Source organism: Polypterus senegalus, chromosome 1, assembly GCF_016835505.1.
Source record: "Polypterus senegalus isolate Bchr_013 chromosome 1, ASM1683550v1, whole genome shotgun sequence".
In the NCBI taxonomy this organism is placed as follows: domain Eukaryota; kingdom Metazoa; phylum Chordata; class Cladistia; order Polypteriformes; family Polypteridae; genus Polypterus; species Polypterus senegalus.
Window position 1 is genome coordinate 322,327,240 of NC_053154.1, and position 20,214 is coordinate 322,347,453.

The window sequence follows — 20,214 nt, forward strand, 5'->3', positions numbered from 1 at the left end:
ATCAAGATTATAGGACTATCATGAATGAGTGGCATAATTAGGTAAAACATCAAACATTAGAATATTCAAGATGATGAATGCAATATTATAGTGCAACTGTATAAAATGTGTGCTTGCCTTAATCAGAGTTTTAAAAGCTGAGCATTTTCTATTTATAAAGGGCCACAGCCATCAGTAAAGGGTCAAACGTCCTCCAACTCACCTCTAAAACATCACATTACATCTGTTTACATCACTTCCAGTAACACACACACTTATGTCCTACTCCCACATGTAATGGCAGAATTCCTCATGACTTCATTAACTTCCTGGGTTCCCAGCAGTTGATCAAGGACATTCCCTAGTGGCAGATATATATCAGTGTGGAAACGTTTTATGTCACTCATTAAAGAACAATTTGCATTCTCTTTGAACTTGTGTTGTTTTTCTTGGATACATTTTAACAGGATCTGACAGGTGGCCACTCCACTCCTTGGGGTTTTTAAATATTTTGCATATCTCTTCTTTCTAAAGAATTACAGTTTCTTCTATTTAGAATTCCATCAATTCTGGTGACATCTTTCATTGGAAACCTATTCACTCATGAGCACAATACTCTGCAGAATGTTATGATAGAACAAGCGCTGCAAGCAAATGCTATGTCATCTCCCAATCAAAATGTTGCTATAAGTTCTGCAGTGCCCACTGAAAAATAATATGGCACAGCCTTTGTGTGCAATCTGACACAGATTTATTGCTATTACCTGTATATTAATCCAATTTTAATCTGATCACCTCACCAAGAGGTAGAAATTTAACTACTTCTCATATGCTGCAGGGTAGTTTCAATTTACTTATTTTCTAAGGGTGCAGTATAATGTAATGTAAAATTTCATCTAATAACTTGCACACTATGTTAGTGTAGTATTACAGAAAACAAAGCCGATAACTACCAAGAATTAGCTTCTTTAAAGATTTCTGAATAATGTAAAAAACTGGTTGTGTTGTAGATTTTCTGAAGGTGTTGGAGTCAAATTTTAAAGCCAAAGACATCTAGCCAATCAAATAGCCACTTAAGGGTATAGTTGAGACAAAATCACTTATCAAGGAGTACATAGAAGCAGTTGCATGATACATCACTCACTGTGAAGAAAGTGAGTCATGCAAATAGGCAGTAAAAGATAACTGAAATTGAGTTAGAACACAACAGTAACCTTTTGGAAACTGCAGAAAATATAACAGTCTTATAACAAATATTTGTTAGGGAAAAGATGACTCCAGAAGGCAGAATTTCAAAGAAAAAGCCATATCTGAAACTGGCAACTAAAAGTAAACGGTAAAAAAAAACAGCTTGAAATTACCCAGAAATTCACCATTCAATATCTTGTGTGCTTTTGCCCATTTTAACTTTTTGCTTTCCTTGACACAGATGGAAGTTGTATTTAGCATGTAGCATTTAATGAAACAGCCAAGTGAGGACCTGTATGGTGTTTGTTTCCCAAATTACACACCAATGTCCTTAGACTCTAGTGCAGTTGTGCATCTGTAAATTCCTTATCTTTAGCTATCCTGATTATTATTATAATAATAGTAATAACAACAACAATACTTCAAGTCAGTGGTAGACACCTTTGTATGAAATCTTCAGTTTCTAAGAAACTTCTTAAATAGAATTAATGTTGCATTTTGAAAAAACAGAATAGACTTTTGTGTTTCTTGAGGAAGCTGTTTCATTTTGGCCATTTTTAAACCAGAACTAAGCTCTAGAAATGCTAGGCCCTTGCAATCCAAAGAAAGACATTTTGCTCTGCTTTATTGAACAAAGCACAGACTCCAGACATGCTAAAAAAATTACAACGGATTCTCTAATAATTTAGTATTTTAAACATGGTTAATTAGGCATGAGGAAAATAAATTTACCAGTAGGACACAGGGTTAATGACTTCTGAAAATGGGTCCTTGCAGTAATACGTGAATAATAAATTTGAAATCAGTCATTTCAAGCAATGATACCAACTTGTATCTTTAGTAATGTCTTAGCTATGTTTTTAAATTAATGTAATGGAAAATATCAATCACTTCCTAAAAAGTGAATATGTTTGTGTGTGTAAATATACACACACACACACACATATACGTACATACATACATATATATATACATATACATACATATATACATACATACATACATATATATATATATATATATATATATATATATATATATATACATACATATATATATACATACATACATACATACATACATACATATATATATATATATATACATATATATATATATACATATATATATATATATATACATACATATATATATATACATATATATATATATATATACATATATATATATATATATACATATATATACATATACATATATATATATATATATATATATATACATATATATATATATACATATATACATATATATATATATACATATACATATATATACATATATATACATACATATATATATATATATATATACATATATATATATATACATATATATATATATATATATATATATACATATATATATATATATATACATATATATATATATATATATATATATATATATATATATACATATATATATATATATATATATATATATATATATATATATACATATATATATATATATATATATATATATATATATATATATATATATATATACATATATACACATATATATACATATATATATATATATATATACATATATACACATATATATACATATATATATATATATACATATATACATATATATATATATATATACATATATATATATATATATATATATATATATATATATATATATATATATATATATATACATATATATATATATATATATATATATATATATATATATATACATATATATATATACATACATATATATATATATATATATATACATATATACAGTACAGGCCAAAAGTTTGGACACACCTCCTCATTCAATGTGTTTTCTTTATTTTCATGCCCATTTATTGGTAGATTCTCACTGAAGGCATCAAAACTATGAATGAACACATGTGGAGTTATGTACTTAACAAAAAAGGTGAAATAACTGAAAACATGTTTTCAAAATAGTGAAGGCAAAGGGGCCAACAAGTGCTAAACACCTCTGGGAACTCCTTCAAGACTGTTGGAAAATCATTTCAGGTGACTACCTGTTGAAGCTCATCGAGAGAATGCCAAGAGTGTGTAAAGCAGTAATCGGAGCAAAGTTTGGCTATTTTGAAGAAACTAGAATCTAAAACATGTTTTCAGTTATTTCACCTTTTTTTGTTAAGTACTGTCACAAAACGAGTCAAAGACAGAAAAAGGTTTGGGGCAGCCACCCATGTAATTTGGTATCCTGGCTGCAACTTGCGTTTCTTTCAAATACCAGCACTGAAGTGCTTACAACAGAGTCCAAAACAAGACTGACACAGAAGGGAAAAGGGAAGGCTTTTAAAGGGGGGAGACAGGAAGTGAGGTCATAAGGGTCGTCGCACGTGTTCATTGTTCATTGGTTTAGTCCCGGATGTGACATCAGGGGGGCCGGAGCTGGCAAGGTCTGTCTCCATTGGCTCGGTCCCAGAAGTGACGTCCAGAGAGACAGGTGGAACCTCCCGGGTTAGGTCTACAGGGAAGTGAGAAAGAGAGTTAGTGCGCTCTGCCACATCCCGGCATGGCTCAGAACTGCCTTCACTCGAGCCCTTTAGCTGCCTCCCATGCGCGCGTGTGTGACAGTACATAACTCCACATGTTTTCATTCATAGTTTTGATGCCTTCAGTGAGAATCTACCAATGTAAATGGTCATGAAAATAAAGAAAACACATTGAATGAGGAGGTGTGTCCAAACTTTTGGCCTGTAATGTATGTGTATACAGTCATGTGAAAACATTAGGACACCCTTTGAAAGCATGTGGTTTTTTGTAACATTTTTAATAAATGGTTATTTCATCTCCGTTTCAACAATACAGAGAGATTAAAGTAATCCAACTAAACAAAGAAAACTGAAGAAAAGTCTTTTCAAGATCTTCTGTAAATGTCATTCTACAAAAATGCCTATTCTAACTGAGGAAAAAGATAGGACACCCTTGCCCCTAATAGCGAGTGTTACCTCCTTTGGCTGAAATAACTGCAGTGAGACGGTTCTTGTAGCCATCTACCAGTCTTCGACATCGGTCTGAGGAAATTTTACCCCACTCCTCAATGCAGAACTTTTTCAGCTGTGAGATGTTTGAGGGGTTTCTTGCACGTACAGCCCTTTTCAAGTCACCCCACAGCATCTCAATGGGATTCAAATCTGGACTTTGACTTGGCCATTCCAGGACTCTCCATTTCTTCTTTTTCAGCCAATCTTTGGTTGATTTACTAGTATGTTTTGGGTCATTGTCATGTTGCATGGTCCAGTTCCGCTTCAGCTTTAATTTTCTAACTGATGGTCTCACATGTTCTTCAAGCACCTTCTGATACACAGTAGAATTCATCGTGGATTCTATGATGGTGAGCTGACCAGGTCCTGCTGCAGCAAAGCAGCCCCAAACCATGACACTTCCACCTCCATGCTTCACAGTTGGTATGAGGTTCTTTTCTTGGAATGCTGTGTTTGGTTTACGCCAAACATGTCCTCTGCTGTTGTGTCCAAATAATTCAATTTTGGACTCATCTGTCCAAAGAACATTATTCCAGAAGTCCTGGTCTTTGTCAACTTTATCTCTGGCAAATGTCAGTCTGGCCTCGATGTTTCTCTTGGAAAGCAAAGGTTTCCTCCTTGCACACCTCCCATGCAAGTTAAACTTGTACAGTCTCTTTCTGATTGTAGAGGCATGTACTTCTACATCAACAGTAGCCAGAGCCTGCTGTAGTTCTCGAGATGACACTTTAGGGTTTTGGAGACCTCTTTTAGCATCTTGCGGTCTGCTCTTGGGGTGAACTTGCTGGGGCGACCAGTCCTGGGCATGTTGGCAGTTGTTTTGAAAGCCCTCCACTTGTAGACTATCTTCCGGACAGTGGAATGGCTGATTTCAAAATCTTTTGAGATCTTTTTAAATCCCTTCCCAGACTCATAGGCTGCTACAATCTTTTCTGAAGTCCTCTGACAGCTCTTTTGTTCTCACCATGGTGCTCACTCTCACTTCAACAGTCAGGAGCACACCAAACTAAATGTCTGAGGTTTAAATAGGGCAAGCCTCATTCAACATGCAGAGTAACGATCTACTAATTATGTGCACCTGGTGTGATATACCTGTGTGAGATCTGAGCCAATTTAAGAGGGAATACATGTGAGGGTGTCCTATCTTTTTCCTCAGTTAGAATAGGCATTTTTGTAGAATGACATTTACAGAAGATCTTGAAAAGACTTTTCTTCAGTTTTCTTTGTTTAGTTGGATTACTTTAATCTCTCTGTATTGTTGAAACGGAGATGAAATAACCATTTATTAAAAATGTTACAAAAACCACATGCTTTCAAAGGGTGTCCTAATGTTTTCACATGACTGTATATATATATATATATATATATATATATATATATATATAAAACATAGTTTTCTGTCAAATAATGCAAAGAGTACGCAACACTCCCTAATTTGGGCTCATCAGGCGTACATACTCCACTACACCCCTTGCGAGGATCGAACCTCAGACGTCAGCGTCAGAGACGAAATCCCTTTATGCTGCTATATATATAAAAATATATCTATCTATATATACAGTATATACTCGTATAGATCTAAAGATTGTGGTGAGTGGCTGGGGGTGGTACCCAGCCGGGTTCCCAGGAGGACCGGAGGAGGGCTTACACTTCCTCCAGACCACGAGAGGGCAACCACCCTGGTGGCTTTGGGGACCATGGGAACTGAGTTTGGAAGCTCAACCCTATAGGGGCCCGTGGTCACCGCCAGGGGGTGCCCAAATGCCTGAGGAGCCCTGGCCCTCAGCACTTCCGCCACACCCGGAAGTGCCGGAGGGACAAAGACCAGGGACACCCGAGTGCATTCCGGTTGCTCAGCCGATACTTCTGCCACACTGGGGAGTGCCGGCAGAAGATTATCAGGAGGCACCTGGAGCACGTCCGGGTAGGGATAAAAGGGGCCGCCTCCCTCCATTCGGGGGCTGTAGTTGGGTGGAAGAGGCCAGACCTTGGAGGAGAGGATTGGAGGCAGACCAGAAGAGAGAAGACAGGCATTGTGTAAGGGCCTGGACTTGTGGTTGATTGGTGCTGTGGCACTGGGTTGTGTGTTTTACCTATGTAAATAATTGTAAATAAACGTGTGTGGTGCTATAAAATCATGTCAACCTGTCTGTGTCCGGGCTGTACGCCATAATATCTATATATAGAGCTATCTAAATATTATATATATATATAATATATTATATCTATCTATATATCATCCTCTTTAATAAAACCCCTGTGTGCGTCCAGGTGTGCGTGTGTGTGTGTCTTCTGGTGAAGTGCGCATGTGCGGGGCCACACGGCACGTGTCCAGTCTGTTCCTGTGCATTCCCTGTCACACACACAGACACACATACACACACAAACACACACACACACGGGCACGCGACAGACACACACACACAAGCGCCTGACAGACACACACACACCCACCCACCCACACAAAGACGCGTGTGAGACGGACACACACACACACACACCCACGAGACAGACAGACATACACACACAGGTGCGCACGAGAACAGACACACACACAGGCGCGAGAGAGACAAACACACACACACACACACCCCCACACACACGCAGGCCCGCGAGAGAGAGACACACACACACAGGCGCACGCGTGAATTGTTGCAGTGTTACTTTTCTTGGTTGTTTATTAAATTCCGGATTTTTCAAATGTTCATTTTTTTCCTCTGTGCTTAAAACTCATTAAAAAAAAGTGTTTTTAGCGAGTGGGTTGCAAGGCTTAGTGTTATTCAATGTTTTTACATTTAGTTTACTATTACGCTGTGCATTTAATGGTATAATTAACTATATTTGTGCTTACAAACTTAAAAAAATATATATTTACATACAGTTCATATGGTCTGGAACGGATTAATTGTATTTACATACAATCCTATGGGGGAAATTACTTCGGTTGACGACCAAATCGGGTTACAACCAGAGTTTTGGAATGAATTATGGTCGTGAACCGAGGTTCCACTGTATTACTGTCAGACAAAATTACAGGCATTTTACAGAAATACAAACCAGTATTACTAAGAGAGAAAATTAAAGGCACACAATACAGTGACACATATTACAGCCACATACAAGGTCCCTTGCCATTTAATATAAACTGTTCCTACTAATGTTTATGCACTACTGTTCTAGCACCCGTTATTGTACCGGGCTTAATGTCTAGTATATATATATATATATATATATTCAAACCCACATAGTTAATAAATAAAACACCTTTTAAGATTGAATACTCTCTCTTGTATTATTTAAAAAATAAATATGCTTGGTTGATAATATGGATCTGTTTAAATATTTAGGAAAAAGAAGCACTTAAGAACTTAACTAATTTAAATATAATCACTCTCTCATATCATTTAAATAACGAATAAGCTTTATTGATAATAAGCATTGTTAAGGAAATGAGGACCGGATATTAAAAAACTGAAGGTGTTGCTGAAAATAGTCAAAAAGTAACAACCTGTCCACTGGTCTATACATATTCCATATCTGATGGCACTCAGAACTGATTAATTAACTGGTCTGTATCTCCGTGGATCTTGTTAATTACCTTTTCCATAGCTCAGAGGGCCTTGTTAATGTGGCCAGACTCTTTAAAGTGTTCCTAATGACACATTCGCATAAACAGAGCTCTCCGTTAACACCTGTCAGGTCCTGCAAATTGAGAAATTTTCACATTGCGGTACATTTTAAACACAGGTTCAGTGACCTCACCTAAAGGTGAACCTGTCTGATTTACGGTGCATTGCAAAGTTCATAAATGAGTAAAGGAGAATCTAAATGAACTGGAGTCTCCCAGCCACTAGCTCTCATATTGCCAAAATAATAATTACTTCAACTGACAGACAATCATCCTTGTTTATATTAAAAAAGTATGTTGCTAACTTTTCTTTTATTTTGCAAGTATTACAGTGAAATTAGTAAATGTATTGTTTACTCGATATCTGTACCAAATGCATCTCTACAGACTGCACAACGGAGGGTAAAGTGACTGTATTATAGTGGAACGTCCATGGTAGAGACTGAATCAGTGACCTTGTGCTTTAAAAATCTGTTTGTGGTTGTTATTCTACTCAGTAAATACAACTTTTCTTAAGATTATGAGGGAGCACCACATCAACTATCTTGCTTTTAAGTGTTCTGTACCATGGCATTCTTCAAAAATGTAACTGGATTTGGAAACAGTATTATTGTAAGTGTAAGCTATTATGTCTTAGAAAATGTCACAAAGGCTTTCTTTTTTTAAAACAACTGGTTACCTGAAATTTATTTAACATAATCATCCCTGGGGGGAAAAAAGCAGGATGTCATCACCTACTGTATGTAGTTCAAATCTTGAAAGCTGCATTAGAATTTACAAAAGCACATGAGTGTTTGTTTGGCTTTCAACTAAAGTACGCTTTTTGTGAAGGATGGATGTTCTCCAAGTGTTTGCGGTGTTAGCGTGTCAGAGAAACAATGTTGCAGCATTGTTTATTATGTCACTCAGTTTTGTTTTCATTCTCTCCTTTGCTACTTCCTCTAGGGGTTCCACTACGTATTCTATAACCAAGACTGCATTGTTAATTAGCTTATTGATTTGGTGGGCAATCTTGTAGTGATGTTACCAGCCCGGTACACCACAATGTAGAAAATTGCACTGGCTATCACAGAGTTGTGGAAGATGTCACTACCCACATTAAAAGGAAACAGTCTCCTAAGAAATAAAGAGCCTGCTCTGTCCTTTCTTATATTGTTTCTCTGTGTTAGGAGAGCAGTTAAACGTGTCATTGACGTGGACTCCCAAAGTACATGGATTGCACTTTGCAGAAAAGTTGCAGATCTCAACATTCATTGCCTAAACAGAGGCCCTATGGTGCAGCAAGAGTCAATAACCAGTTCCTTGACTTTGCTGATGTTAAGTTGCAGAGAATAGATTCTGCACCAAGAAGCTGCTCACCCTGATTCCTCTTCTCTGTCTCATCCTTCTATACGATACACCTCATAAGTGGAGAATCATCTGAAAATTTCTGCACCTGACATGACCTGATATTACATTTTGTGGCGGACGGCTGGGACTCATGCCCAGTCAGGATGCTTGGAGGATGGAAGGAACAGGAGAGGAGCAGTACCTCCCTTGGAACACAAGAAGGCAGCCACCCTGGTAGTTGTTGGGGCTACAGGAACAAAGCTTGGAAGCTCAACCCTGTGTGGGCTCGTTGCCACCGCCAGGGGGTGCATGGACATTGGCTAAGCCCTGGATTGCAGCACTTCCGCCACACCAGGAAGTGCTGCCAGAAAGGGGTCCAGGTACACCCGGAGTGATTCTGGGTGACAATGCAGAACTTCCGCCACACCAGGAAGTGCTGCAGGAAGTTCATCAGGGAGCAACTGGAGAACATCCGAGTGCATTATAAAAGGGGCCGCCTCACTCCATTCAGGGAGCCGGAGTCGAGAGGCAGAAAACGGAGCTTGCAAGTGGAGGAGTCAGGGCGGCAGAGAAGAAGGAAAGAAAAGACTGTGAGAAATAGTGCTGGTGGGTTATGCACTGTGTGAGAGGTGCAAAGAACTGTGTACTGAAGAAACAAAATAAAAGGGTGTGTTTGGACTTGTGTGTCCTGGTGTCTGTCTGTAGTCGGGCTGATCTTCCACAATTTATAATAAGATGTGTACAGAAGTAAGAGAGATGGAAACAGCACAAGTGTTTGTGGCTTTTAAAATGACACGATCATCATTTCATAACAACAACATTTATTTATATAGCACATTTTCATACAAAAAGTAGCTCAAAGTGCTTTACATACTGAAGAAAAGAAAGATAAAAGAAAAAGTAAGAAATTAAAATAAGACAACATTAGTTAACATAGAAAAGGAGTAACGTAAGCAGGTAACGTGGTGTCGTGATTAAGGTATTGGTCTGGAGTTCAAAATGGTTGCTGGATTAATTCTTATTTCAGGCATTCTGAGTGTGTGACCCCTGAATGAATCACTTAACCACACAATCGTGGATATAAAAATAATTGATAAAATATATAGAAAAATGTAATGAGTGCTTGTGTGATCCACCAATAAAAATTATAGACTACTATACAACTTTATAGTAACTCGCCTAAAGAAAAGGTAAGCTGGTGGAGGTGATGATCTTCCTAAGTAAACCATGTATTATTAGGTGAAGGTTTGTTTCTTCATCTTACTGGTTTTATCTTTGTTACATCCAGCAAGAATTATATACAATTGTCTTCTCTTCAGGTTCTTTCTGTCATTTTCAAGAACATTCCACAGAATAATGTTTAACAAAATGTATTTTTACTGGGATTTTTGTGCATACAGAAATGTAACTTCAGATCAATTGAACAGAGATGCTTAAATTACATGTGGTCATGGGACTCCGATGAATTACTAATTATTTACAGCATATTAAAACATTTTACCATTTAATTTTACAATAACAGTATTCTGAGCAGATCAATTTAAAAGAAAAGGCAGATTATAAATGCCCCCCACAGGAAAATAAAAACTAAAGCCACTATAAAATATGAATAATCCCTGGTTAAACACAAAAACAGTGTTGTAAATAAAATTTCATTTTACAAGGTCTATAACTATAATTTAGGTGTCATCATCAAAATTAGCATACATATCACAAAAGGAATGGCATCAGTAATTCATGTGTTGAATTTCTCAGCCTGAAGCAACTGAAGTGTCCACCTTACTTAACATGGAAAAGATCCAATCAAATGCTGTATTTATAATTATTCAAATTAATTCCTAATCCCTCTTTTTAGAATGATTAACTTGAGCTGGACAAAGCAGATATGACTCAACCACTACACATAAACCTGTTATTAATACTGCTCAACACAATTGCACGCTATGTACTTCACTACATTTTAATCCATGGGATGCTTTTATATTAAATAGATTTTATTTTGGGAGCTATGATTATTAACAACAAATTGAACTCTTCTTCAAAGCCTATAAAACAGATTATGATTTATGTAAATACGCTAGAAATTTCATGTGTAACCCTGACTCACTTAAAGCAGCTATAATCCAGTTTGTAAATGCCTAATGCTTTTGAACTATATTCCCATCATTATGTAGGATAGCATTCCAACTATTGTTTTGCTTCCCCCCCTCCATCATATGAAAGCAGACTCATCTTGGCTGGAGAAATCCTACTTATTCTGGATGTTAGCTCACTGAAAAACTCACAAGACAAGGGAGGAAGAGTAAATTCTATTTATAACAAAAAACAGTATGAATCTGTATCACATAGCTGAAAGATGATTATCTTACAGAAAAGGAATATTTACAGCATTTAACTTCAACATCACATTTCTCTGAGCCTGTATCTTGCACTTCTCTTCTGTTACCATTATTGGATGCTTCTGCACTTTTTTCTTTTTATATATAAACAGTCTTAACATAAACAAAAGGTTGCTCCATGCATACATGATCACTGCAATTCAAGTATACATTGTACAGAAGCATACTTTGGAAGGCTTCCATGATTAAGGCAGCATTCAGAATATTAGATCTGTGCAACCGTATGGTGGTAACAGTATTACCACAGTATTAAGTCTCTACATGCAAATAAGATATTAAAAATTATTTATTATTATTATTATTATTTATTATTATTTTTCTAGTTAACAGCACAATATTCTTCCACAATTCAAGAGAAGATACACAGATATTCTGTACATAAACCTAGAATAAAAAACGATATATAGATATATATATATATATATATATATATATATATATAAATATATATACATATATATATAATAAACAAATAATAATAATATTATATTATATATATATATATATATATATATATATATATATATATATATATATATATATATATATATATATAGAGAGAGAGAGAGAGAGAGAGAGAGAGAGAGAGAGAGAGAGAGAGAGAGAGAGAGAGAGAGAGAGAGAGAAATACAGATAAACATCTGAGTTAATAAGAGATGGAATCAATGCTCCTGGCACAGTAAAGAAAATTTGTGCTTAATTAACAAAGATCAACAGCGCCCCCACAAAATTAGTTTTGTTCATTACTGTTTTTCACCCTCTGTTTTCTTTTCTTTTTTTTCTCCATTATAAGAACCAAAGATGGGAGAGCAGGAAAGATGTCTCAGTATCATTTTAAAATGCTTAGCCAAAGTTGACTTTGCTTAGAAGCAGCAGATGACAAAACTTCTAACTTGGTAACGACTCTGGGTTGACATGTAAAACACACTGCGTTATATTCTCCAACTTTACTCCAATTCATGGTCGCAATGGGTGGGTAATACTGTCCCTGCAGTATTAGATGTGAGGCAAAAACCAGTGCTGGACAGGATATCAGTTCATCGTCAAGTCTACTCACACACAAACCTGTGTTTAATATAAATTTAGAATCACCCTCAAACCAACACATCTTTGGAATGTTAAAAGAAAACCAGAATACCTGAAGAAATTCCATGCAAAAAAGAGAATGCACAAAATGCACACAAACAGCAAACTGGATCTGGAGTAATGCAGAATGCCATGGAGTTATTTCTTCGTCGATTGACTAAATAAATGGCATGCTGTTTATTCCAGAAGATCAGGCTTATTTTAAACAATTAGTTATTTTTTGCTATGAACGATGGGGATGCATAAAGTCTTTAAAGTAGGCGGAAGCATTTAGCTTTTGCATTATATTGTTTCACAGTGTTCTTACCTGTTTTATTAATTCAAAGTATGATGCAATGCATTTTGCCATGTGTCACTCAATTTCCAAAAATGTATTTTATTGATTTTAAGGATTCAAGTACAATACATACAAATTATCAAATCAGTTTAACGTATAGTAGGGCTGCAACTAATGATTATTTTGGTAGTCGACTAATCGTTCAATTTATTTTTCGATTAGATGATTAGTCACGACTATTTCATGCCTGGCTATTTTGATGCCTGCGACCTGTGGTTGCACATCCTGTTCTCCGCCTTTGAATTGAAAATAATCAGATGTTTTTATATTAGTGTGACCATCACAATTAAAAAGAAATACTTTAAACAATACAAACTAAAGTGCACATAGTCTTTAAACAAAAAAAAGTGCAATTAACTTAACCAAAAAATACATTGTTAAAACTGAAACTTTTTCATATTATAGTAATAAATGACAAAATGTAGACAAAGTGCAAAGATCAAATAAACACTTTCACATAAGGTTCAAGGATGATACAATAGCTTCCGTGGTGCAGCGGTTGGAAATTGCTGACTTATAATCAAGAGTCCCCTGGTTCGATCCCACATGGCACGTGTTCAGTCTCTTCCTGTGCATTCCCTGTGCAGAGAGAGAGAGACAGACACACACAGGCGCGCACGAGACATACAGACACACACACACACACACACACACAGGCGCGCGTGCGACAGACACACACACACACAGGTGTGCGCGAGACAGACACATACACTGGCGCGCGCGCGAGAGAGAGACAGACAGAAACTCACACACAGGCAAGACAGACACACACACACACACAGAGGCACGCACTTAAGAGAGACACACACATGAGAGACAGACACACACACACGCAGGCCCGCGAGAGAGACACACACACACACACACACACACAGGTGCACGCGTGCATTGTTGCAATGTTACTTTTATTGTTTGTTTATTAAATTACGGATTTTTCAAATGTTCATTTTTTTCCCTGTGCTTAAAACTCATTAAAAAAAAGTGTTTATAGCGAGTGGGTCCTAAGGCTATAGAGCGAACTCTTGCAGTGTTAGTTTTCTCTGTTGTTCAAGGTTTTCTTAGTGTTATTCAATGTTTTTACATTTAGTTTACTATTATGCTGTGCATTCAATAGTATAATGAACTATATTTGTGCTTAAAACTTTAAAAAAAACTATATTTAGATAGATAGATAGATAGATAGATAGATAGATAGATAGATAGATAGATAGATAGATAGATAGATAGATAGATAGATAGATAGATAGATACTTTATTAATCCCAAGGGGAAATTCACATAATCCAGCAGCAGTATACTGATACAAAGAAACAATATTAAATTAAATAGTAATAAAAATGAAAAGAATTAAAATAAAATTAATGTTAGCATTTACTCCCCCGGGTGGAATTGAAGAGTCGCATAGTGTGGGGGAGGAACGATCTCCTCAGTCTGTCAGTGGAACAGGACAGTGACAAAAGTCTGTCACTGAAGCTACTCCTCTGCCTGGAGATGACACTGTTAAGTGGATGCAGTGGATTCTTCATGATTGACAGGAGTTTGCTTAGTGTCTGTTACATGTCTGTTAGCTTAGTGCCCGTCGCTCTACCACAGATGTTAAACTGTCCAACTTTAATCCTACAATGGAGCCTGCCTTCTTAACAAGTTTGTCCAGGCGTGAGGCGTCTTTCATCTTTATGCTGCCACCCCAGCACACCACCGCATAGAAGAGGGCACTCGCCACAACCGTCTGGTAGAACATCTGCAGCATCTTACTGCAGATGTTGAAGGATGCCAACCTTCTCAGAAAGTATATTCTGCTCTGAGCTTTCTTACATAGAGCATCAGTATTGGCAGTCCAGTCCAATTTGTCATCCAGCTGCACTCCCAGATGGAGTACAAAAAAAAAAAAACTGTATTTACATACAGTTCATACGGTCTGGAATGGATTAATTGTATTTACATACAATGCTATGGGGGAAATTACTTCGGGTCATGACCAAATCAGGTTACAACCAGAGTTTTGGAATGAATTATGGTCGTGAACCGAGGTTCAACAGTATTACTGTCAGACAAAATTACAGCCATTTTACGGAAGTACAAACCAGTATTACTAAGAGAGAAAATTAAAGGCACACAATACAGTGACACATATTACAGCCACATACAAGGTCCCTTGCCATTTAATATAGACTGTTTCTACTAATGTTTATGCACTACTGTTCTAGCGTCCGTTATTGTAACGGGCTTAATGTCTAGTTGTTAATATTATACAATAAACACATACATTTGATTTGCGTCTGTAACAGACACTTTATTAAACGTATAGTACTTGTAAAAGTTATCGTTTTTTTTGCACTTTTATTCTGTCAGTCACAATCACGATACATACTACTGCCCCCCCAGGGATCTGACGCTGTTACTTTTTATCTGCAACTGGGAATAACTGTAGATGTGAGTGGTGTTTTTAGACAATCGAACTGAAAATTCTCTGATCTGGATGGATAAAAGCTGACACACAAATACTGGCGAATCTGCCTTATTCGATTCTCATTGTCACTTGATTTTTTTTATTCAGTTTTATTTAGTGTTCCTTCTTACGCTCAATTAATATGCGCCTTAAGGCCTGTGATATCAAAGCCGTACTGACAAAAAAACAGAGACATAGGCATATATGATATTTGGGATTATTCATTTTATGACCTTATAGTACATTTCAGAAAACACTGTGGCACAGATGCAACATTATTCATATTCATTCGCGTACCTTCTTGCGGTTGTAATCAGTGACCGCATTTTATTTTTCCCCCGATTTTGCCCTGTCTGCACAGGACTCCAGGACATGCAGAGGAAAGAATGTTTATGTTAGGTAGATTGCCCAGAGAGGACTGGGCGGTCTCATGGTCTGGAATCCCTACAGATTTTATTTTTTCTCCAGCCGTCTGGAGTTTTTTTTGTTTTTTCTGTCCCCCCTGGCCATTGAACCTTACTTATTCTATGTTAATTACTGTTGACTTATTTTTATTTTTTACTGTGTCTTCTATTTTTCTATTCTCCATTTTGTAAAGCACTTTGAGCTACATTTTCTTTGTATGAAAATGTGCTATATAAATAAACGTTGTTGTTGTTGTATAGTACTACATCTTATTCTATTAGATACCCCTATGCCCACCAAGAGAGTAAAGAATATTAAGAATTTGACATTAAGTAATCAAGCATACTTAAATATCTAAAATGTTAACAATAGCTCAGCATGCTAAATTAAAGACATATAATATATATATATATATATATATATATATATATATATATATATATATATATATATATATATATATATATATATATATATATATATATCTGCCTGATTCCAGTTAATATTTGAACTGACACTCATTAAGAGAATTTAAATAAAAATGTGTTTGTATCATTTTCCCACTACTTTATGGTAAGATGGGTTAGGATTTTAACAGTTGAGAAAGATTAGAATGGTGTGCCAGCAGTATGGTATAAGTTATCACAAAAAATTGCTCAATAAAACATTTAATGTCCTAATAGGGTTGTAACATCAAACAGAGCTGTTAGAGGAACAGGGATTACTGTGGATACAATACTGTTAGATAAATTAGCTAAAATGTATTCCAATATGGATTGAGTAGGGGACATTCTCAAACATATGACCCAGTGAAGCAGGGACTACTGATGGCATTTTCACAATTAAATCTTGACCTAAATATATTTTTCAAAAATCTAAGTTTATAACATACAGATGTTCTACAACAATTAAAGCAAATTAAGCCTTGCAAATTGAAACAAACAATTTGCAAAGGTATCCCAACTTCTGTTGAATACTAAAAAACCCTTTGTGTGACTTAAAGCAGAGTTGGAACAGACTGTGTTATTACACCCTCTAAAGTACTACTTGGACAATATTACACTAGAAAGTTGTAAATTCCATTGATAACGGCAAGCAAACTGCAATTAACAAATGAAATTAGACAGAGATTATAACCCTTAGAAGTGTAGGCCTTTCATTTATGAAAACTGCAGGAAAAAAAAAAAATCAAAGTGTCAGTGAGTCCAGTAGTGTCCTACACAATCCAAAGGTAATTGGAAACTCGAAGAGACTCTGATAGGAAGAGATCTGGCAGAGCCAATGTCACAAGCCAATCAGAAGACAAGTTTCTGAGGGTTACCAGCTTGTGTGATTATAGGCGCCTAATGGCACAACAGCTTCAAAGACAGCTTAACAGTGCTGGTCGAAAAAAGCCAGTCTCAGTTTCAACTATGAAGAGGAGACTTTGTGTTGCATGTTTGACGGGACAAGTAGCTGTAAGAAAACCATCCCTTAAATGACAAAATAAGGCCTAGGAAACATGGCTGTGGAATACTATATACTGGAAGAAAGTCTTATGGACTGATGAATCAAAATTTGAAATCTTTGGTTCATCACTTAGGAGGTTTGTACGATGTCAAGTTAGTGAAAGGATGGTTCCTCACCAACTGTCAAACATGGAGGAGGAAGTGTGATGGTATGGGGTTATTTTGCTGGTGCAGAGTTGGTGACTTGCACAGAGTAACTAGCATTCTGAATCAAAAGGGATACCAGAGTTTGATTGTTATATCAGCAATAGAAAGGTGGCTATTTTTATTAATCAAAAATTTGAATAAAATTTTATATAGTTAATGATTCCTTGCCTTATTTTTTATTTGCCACTGTTTATTTGTTCTATGCCTGCGTGTATTTCCATAAAAACTGAACTAAGGTGTTCTAAAACCTTTGATCAGTAGTGCATGGATGTACGTACAGACATTAGTATAAAGGATAAAGTACTGATTATCCCTGTGACAGGCACCAGTGTCTGCTCACAAGTCACCAGCGTTTTAACAAAAACAGAGATGCAGTCACAATGAGTAACACTGCCGAAAACTCTCAAAACAATTATCGAAACCGATGTTTTTGAAAAAGCAAAAATATCTACAACTGTTAACGTCTAGACTTACAACGCACAAATTACTGTAGACAGAAGGATATGTCCAAGAAAGCCAATGTAGATAGATAGATAGAGTCCGCGGATAACTTTAGACAACAAAGGAGATCTTGATATGCCATTCGCATTAAAATGTTAACGGTTTCCGGTTAGAATAGCTTTACAAAGACAATTAACAAATCTCAGCGCCAAACATTCGAAAAAGTCATTTTATTTAATAGAGAGAAAGAAACAAAATTCAATCACGGGCAGTTATACGTTGCATTGATGCATATGCAACAATTCCGATGAAAATAAACATCTGTTTAAATTGTACATCCGCATCCGCATCCCCATATGTGAGAGGCAGAACAACAAAGAGGCTAGAGTGTAGCGCAGATCGAGGGGTGGACAAGCGAAGCCCCCTAGTTATTTATATTTGAACATAAATGTTTCGAGCCCTCAACAAAACAGACCTCTTCTGTTACCAAGATATATGTTCTTGTGCAAAGGTTCTTTAAAAAGCTGACCCACTTGCTGCACATATAAGGCAAAAGTGCTACAAAAAAAGTGTTTTTTTTTTGCTGTTCAGAGGAGATTTACTTGAGGAAAATGAAACAAATATGGAGAGAAAAAAAACATGCAGACTAATATTTACTTTCTGTATTTGGTTATGCATACTAGTTTATAATTGTTCAACGGTATAAAGCAATAGCTGATTAATGAGTGACAATTAACTGAGTTATTATCAGTTCTAGCAAATGTACTGCTCTTACCAAATGCAGTACCTACACTAATATTATCATATACCCTAAAAACTACATAAGAGTAATATATTCAATGGCTTTAACTATATGAGGAATAGCTATCACCTGTACCCAACTGACTATGCCAATCAAACCTTACATAGTAAGCAACTTTGAATACGCTTACAACATTGTTTTACTCCACACAATGATTTGACTGTAAAGGGATTATTTACAAGGGTTGATCTCATTTAGAAATCTAATTAAAGAGACCAAAGATTTTTTAATACAATCCATCACAAATATTCTCAGTATACTAATATAACAAAAATAGTAACTCCAATGCAACAAAAAGTAAATTAAAAAAAAAAAACTTTAGCTGTGATGTAATTCTTAAATTTAAGGATGAAAACAACTTACAACCCACCTGGCCTTATAATTTGTAGAGAATGGATTTGTTTCAGCATCATCAAGCAGATCATTACTAAAAGGATTTCGAGCCTGCGTTTCCCCAGTGCTTGTCGATTTTCCATTTCCAAGCTTCTCTATCTTTTTGCCATCTTTTTTACCAGTTACCCTCTCCAAGAGGCTAACTTTTTCTTTTTTCTCTTTCCGGTTATCTTTTCCAATCTCTGTAACTCTGGACGAAACGGCTGTGCTGCTGTCCCATGTGATACTGGTGCCAGAGTCAAATGGGTTCTTATTTCGTGGAAGAGTGGCAGACTTTTGGGGTAGAGAGGCACCAATACTTCCAAATGGATCGTTTTCAACTTCCAAGGCATAATCACTGTCCAGACTGGTGCTTTGATTTGGTTTGGCAGTACCCACGCTTTGTGATCTCCGATGAGGTGAATTAACATTGCCTACAAAAAGTAAGAACAGTAAGCAAGTCACTCAAAACAAATATTCTGTGGTATCCCATTATCATCATCATTATTAGTTTTTAGAAGTCATTTTTAGAGAAATGTTTTCCCTGAAGGTCCTTTTTACAACAAATACTGAAATATGAAATGCTACCATCACAAAAGCTACTTGTCTACAATGGCAGGGATTTACATTCCTATAAAAGACCTCATTTCAGTATAAAGCAGAAAGAGGGCAGTACTAGAAAAAATAAGTTGGATTAAAGTATCAATAAATGGCATCTGAGTATTATAGCAGTTAAAAATAAAAGATCAGTACTAGCTTACCACAAACAAAAGATTATACAAAGCAGCCAAATTCTATTGATAACATTTAACTATTTCACACTGTAATTCCATGCACAGAAGTATTCTCTAGCATTCTGTGTTCTGCTTATACGGTTATATTCTTATCAGATTTCAAAGAATCAAGTGAATCAAAGCTTGTTTGTTTGGTGTGTTTACCTCGCTGATACCCAGATAGCCCCAAGACAGTTAATCTACTTTTGATGCATGCCCTTTACGTATTTGTGGAATCTTGAGTTTATTGTTATATATTATGATGTGTGTGTGGTTAACTAGACCGTGCAGTTATACCATTCTTCATATCATAATAGGCTTACAGCCAAATCAACATGTTGTTTTATTAATCTAAT

General features: G+C 36.0%; 1 protein-coding gene across 1 annotated transcript in view; it reads right to left on the reverse strand.

Annotated features, from left to right (window-relative positions):
* The window catches only part of LOC120515818 (rab11 family-interacting protein 2), a 159,266-nt gene that overhangs the window by 55,573 nt on the left and 83,479 nt on the right, over positions 1 to 20,214 (reverse strand). The window contains exon 3 of the mRNA XM_039737147.1: positions 19,084 to 19,519. Within this exon, the coding sequence (XP_039593081.1) occupies positions 19,084 to 19,519 (436 nt within the window). The remainder of the gene's footprint in view (positions 1 to 19,083; positions 19,520 to 20,214) is intronic.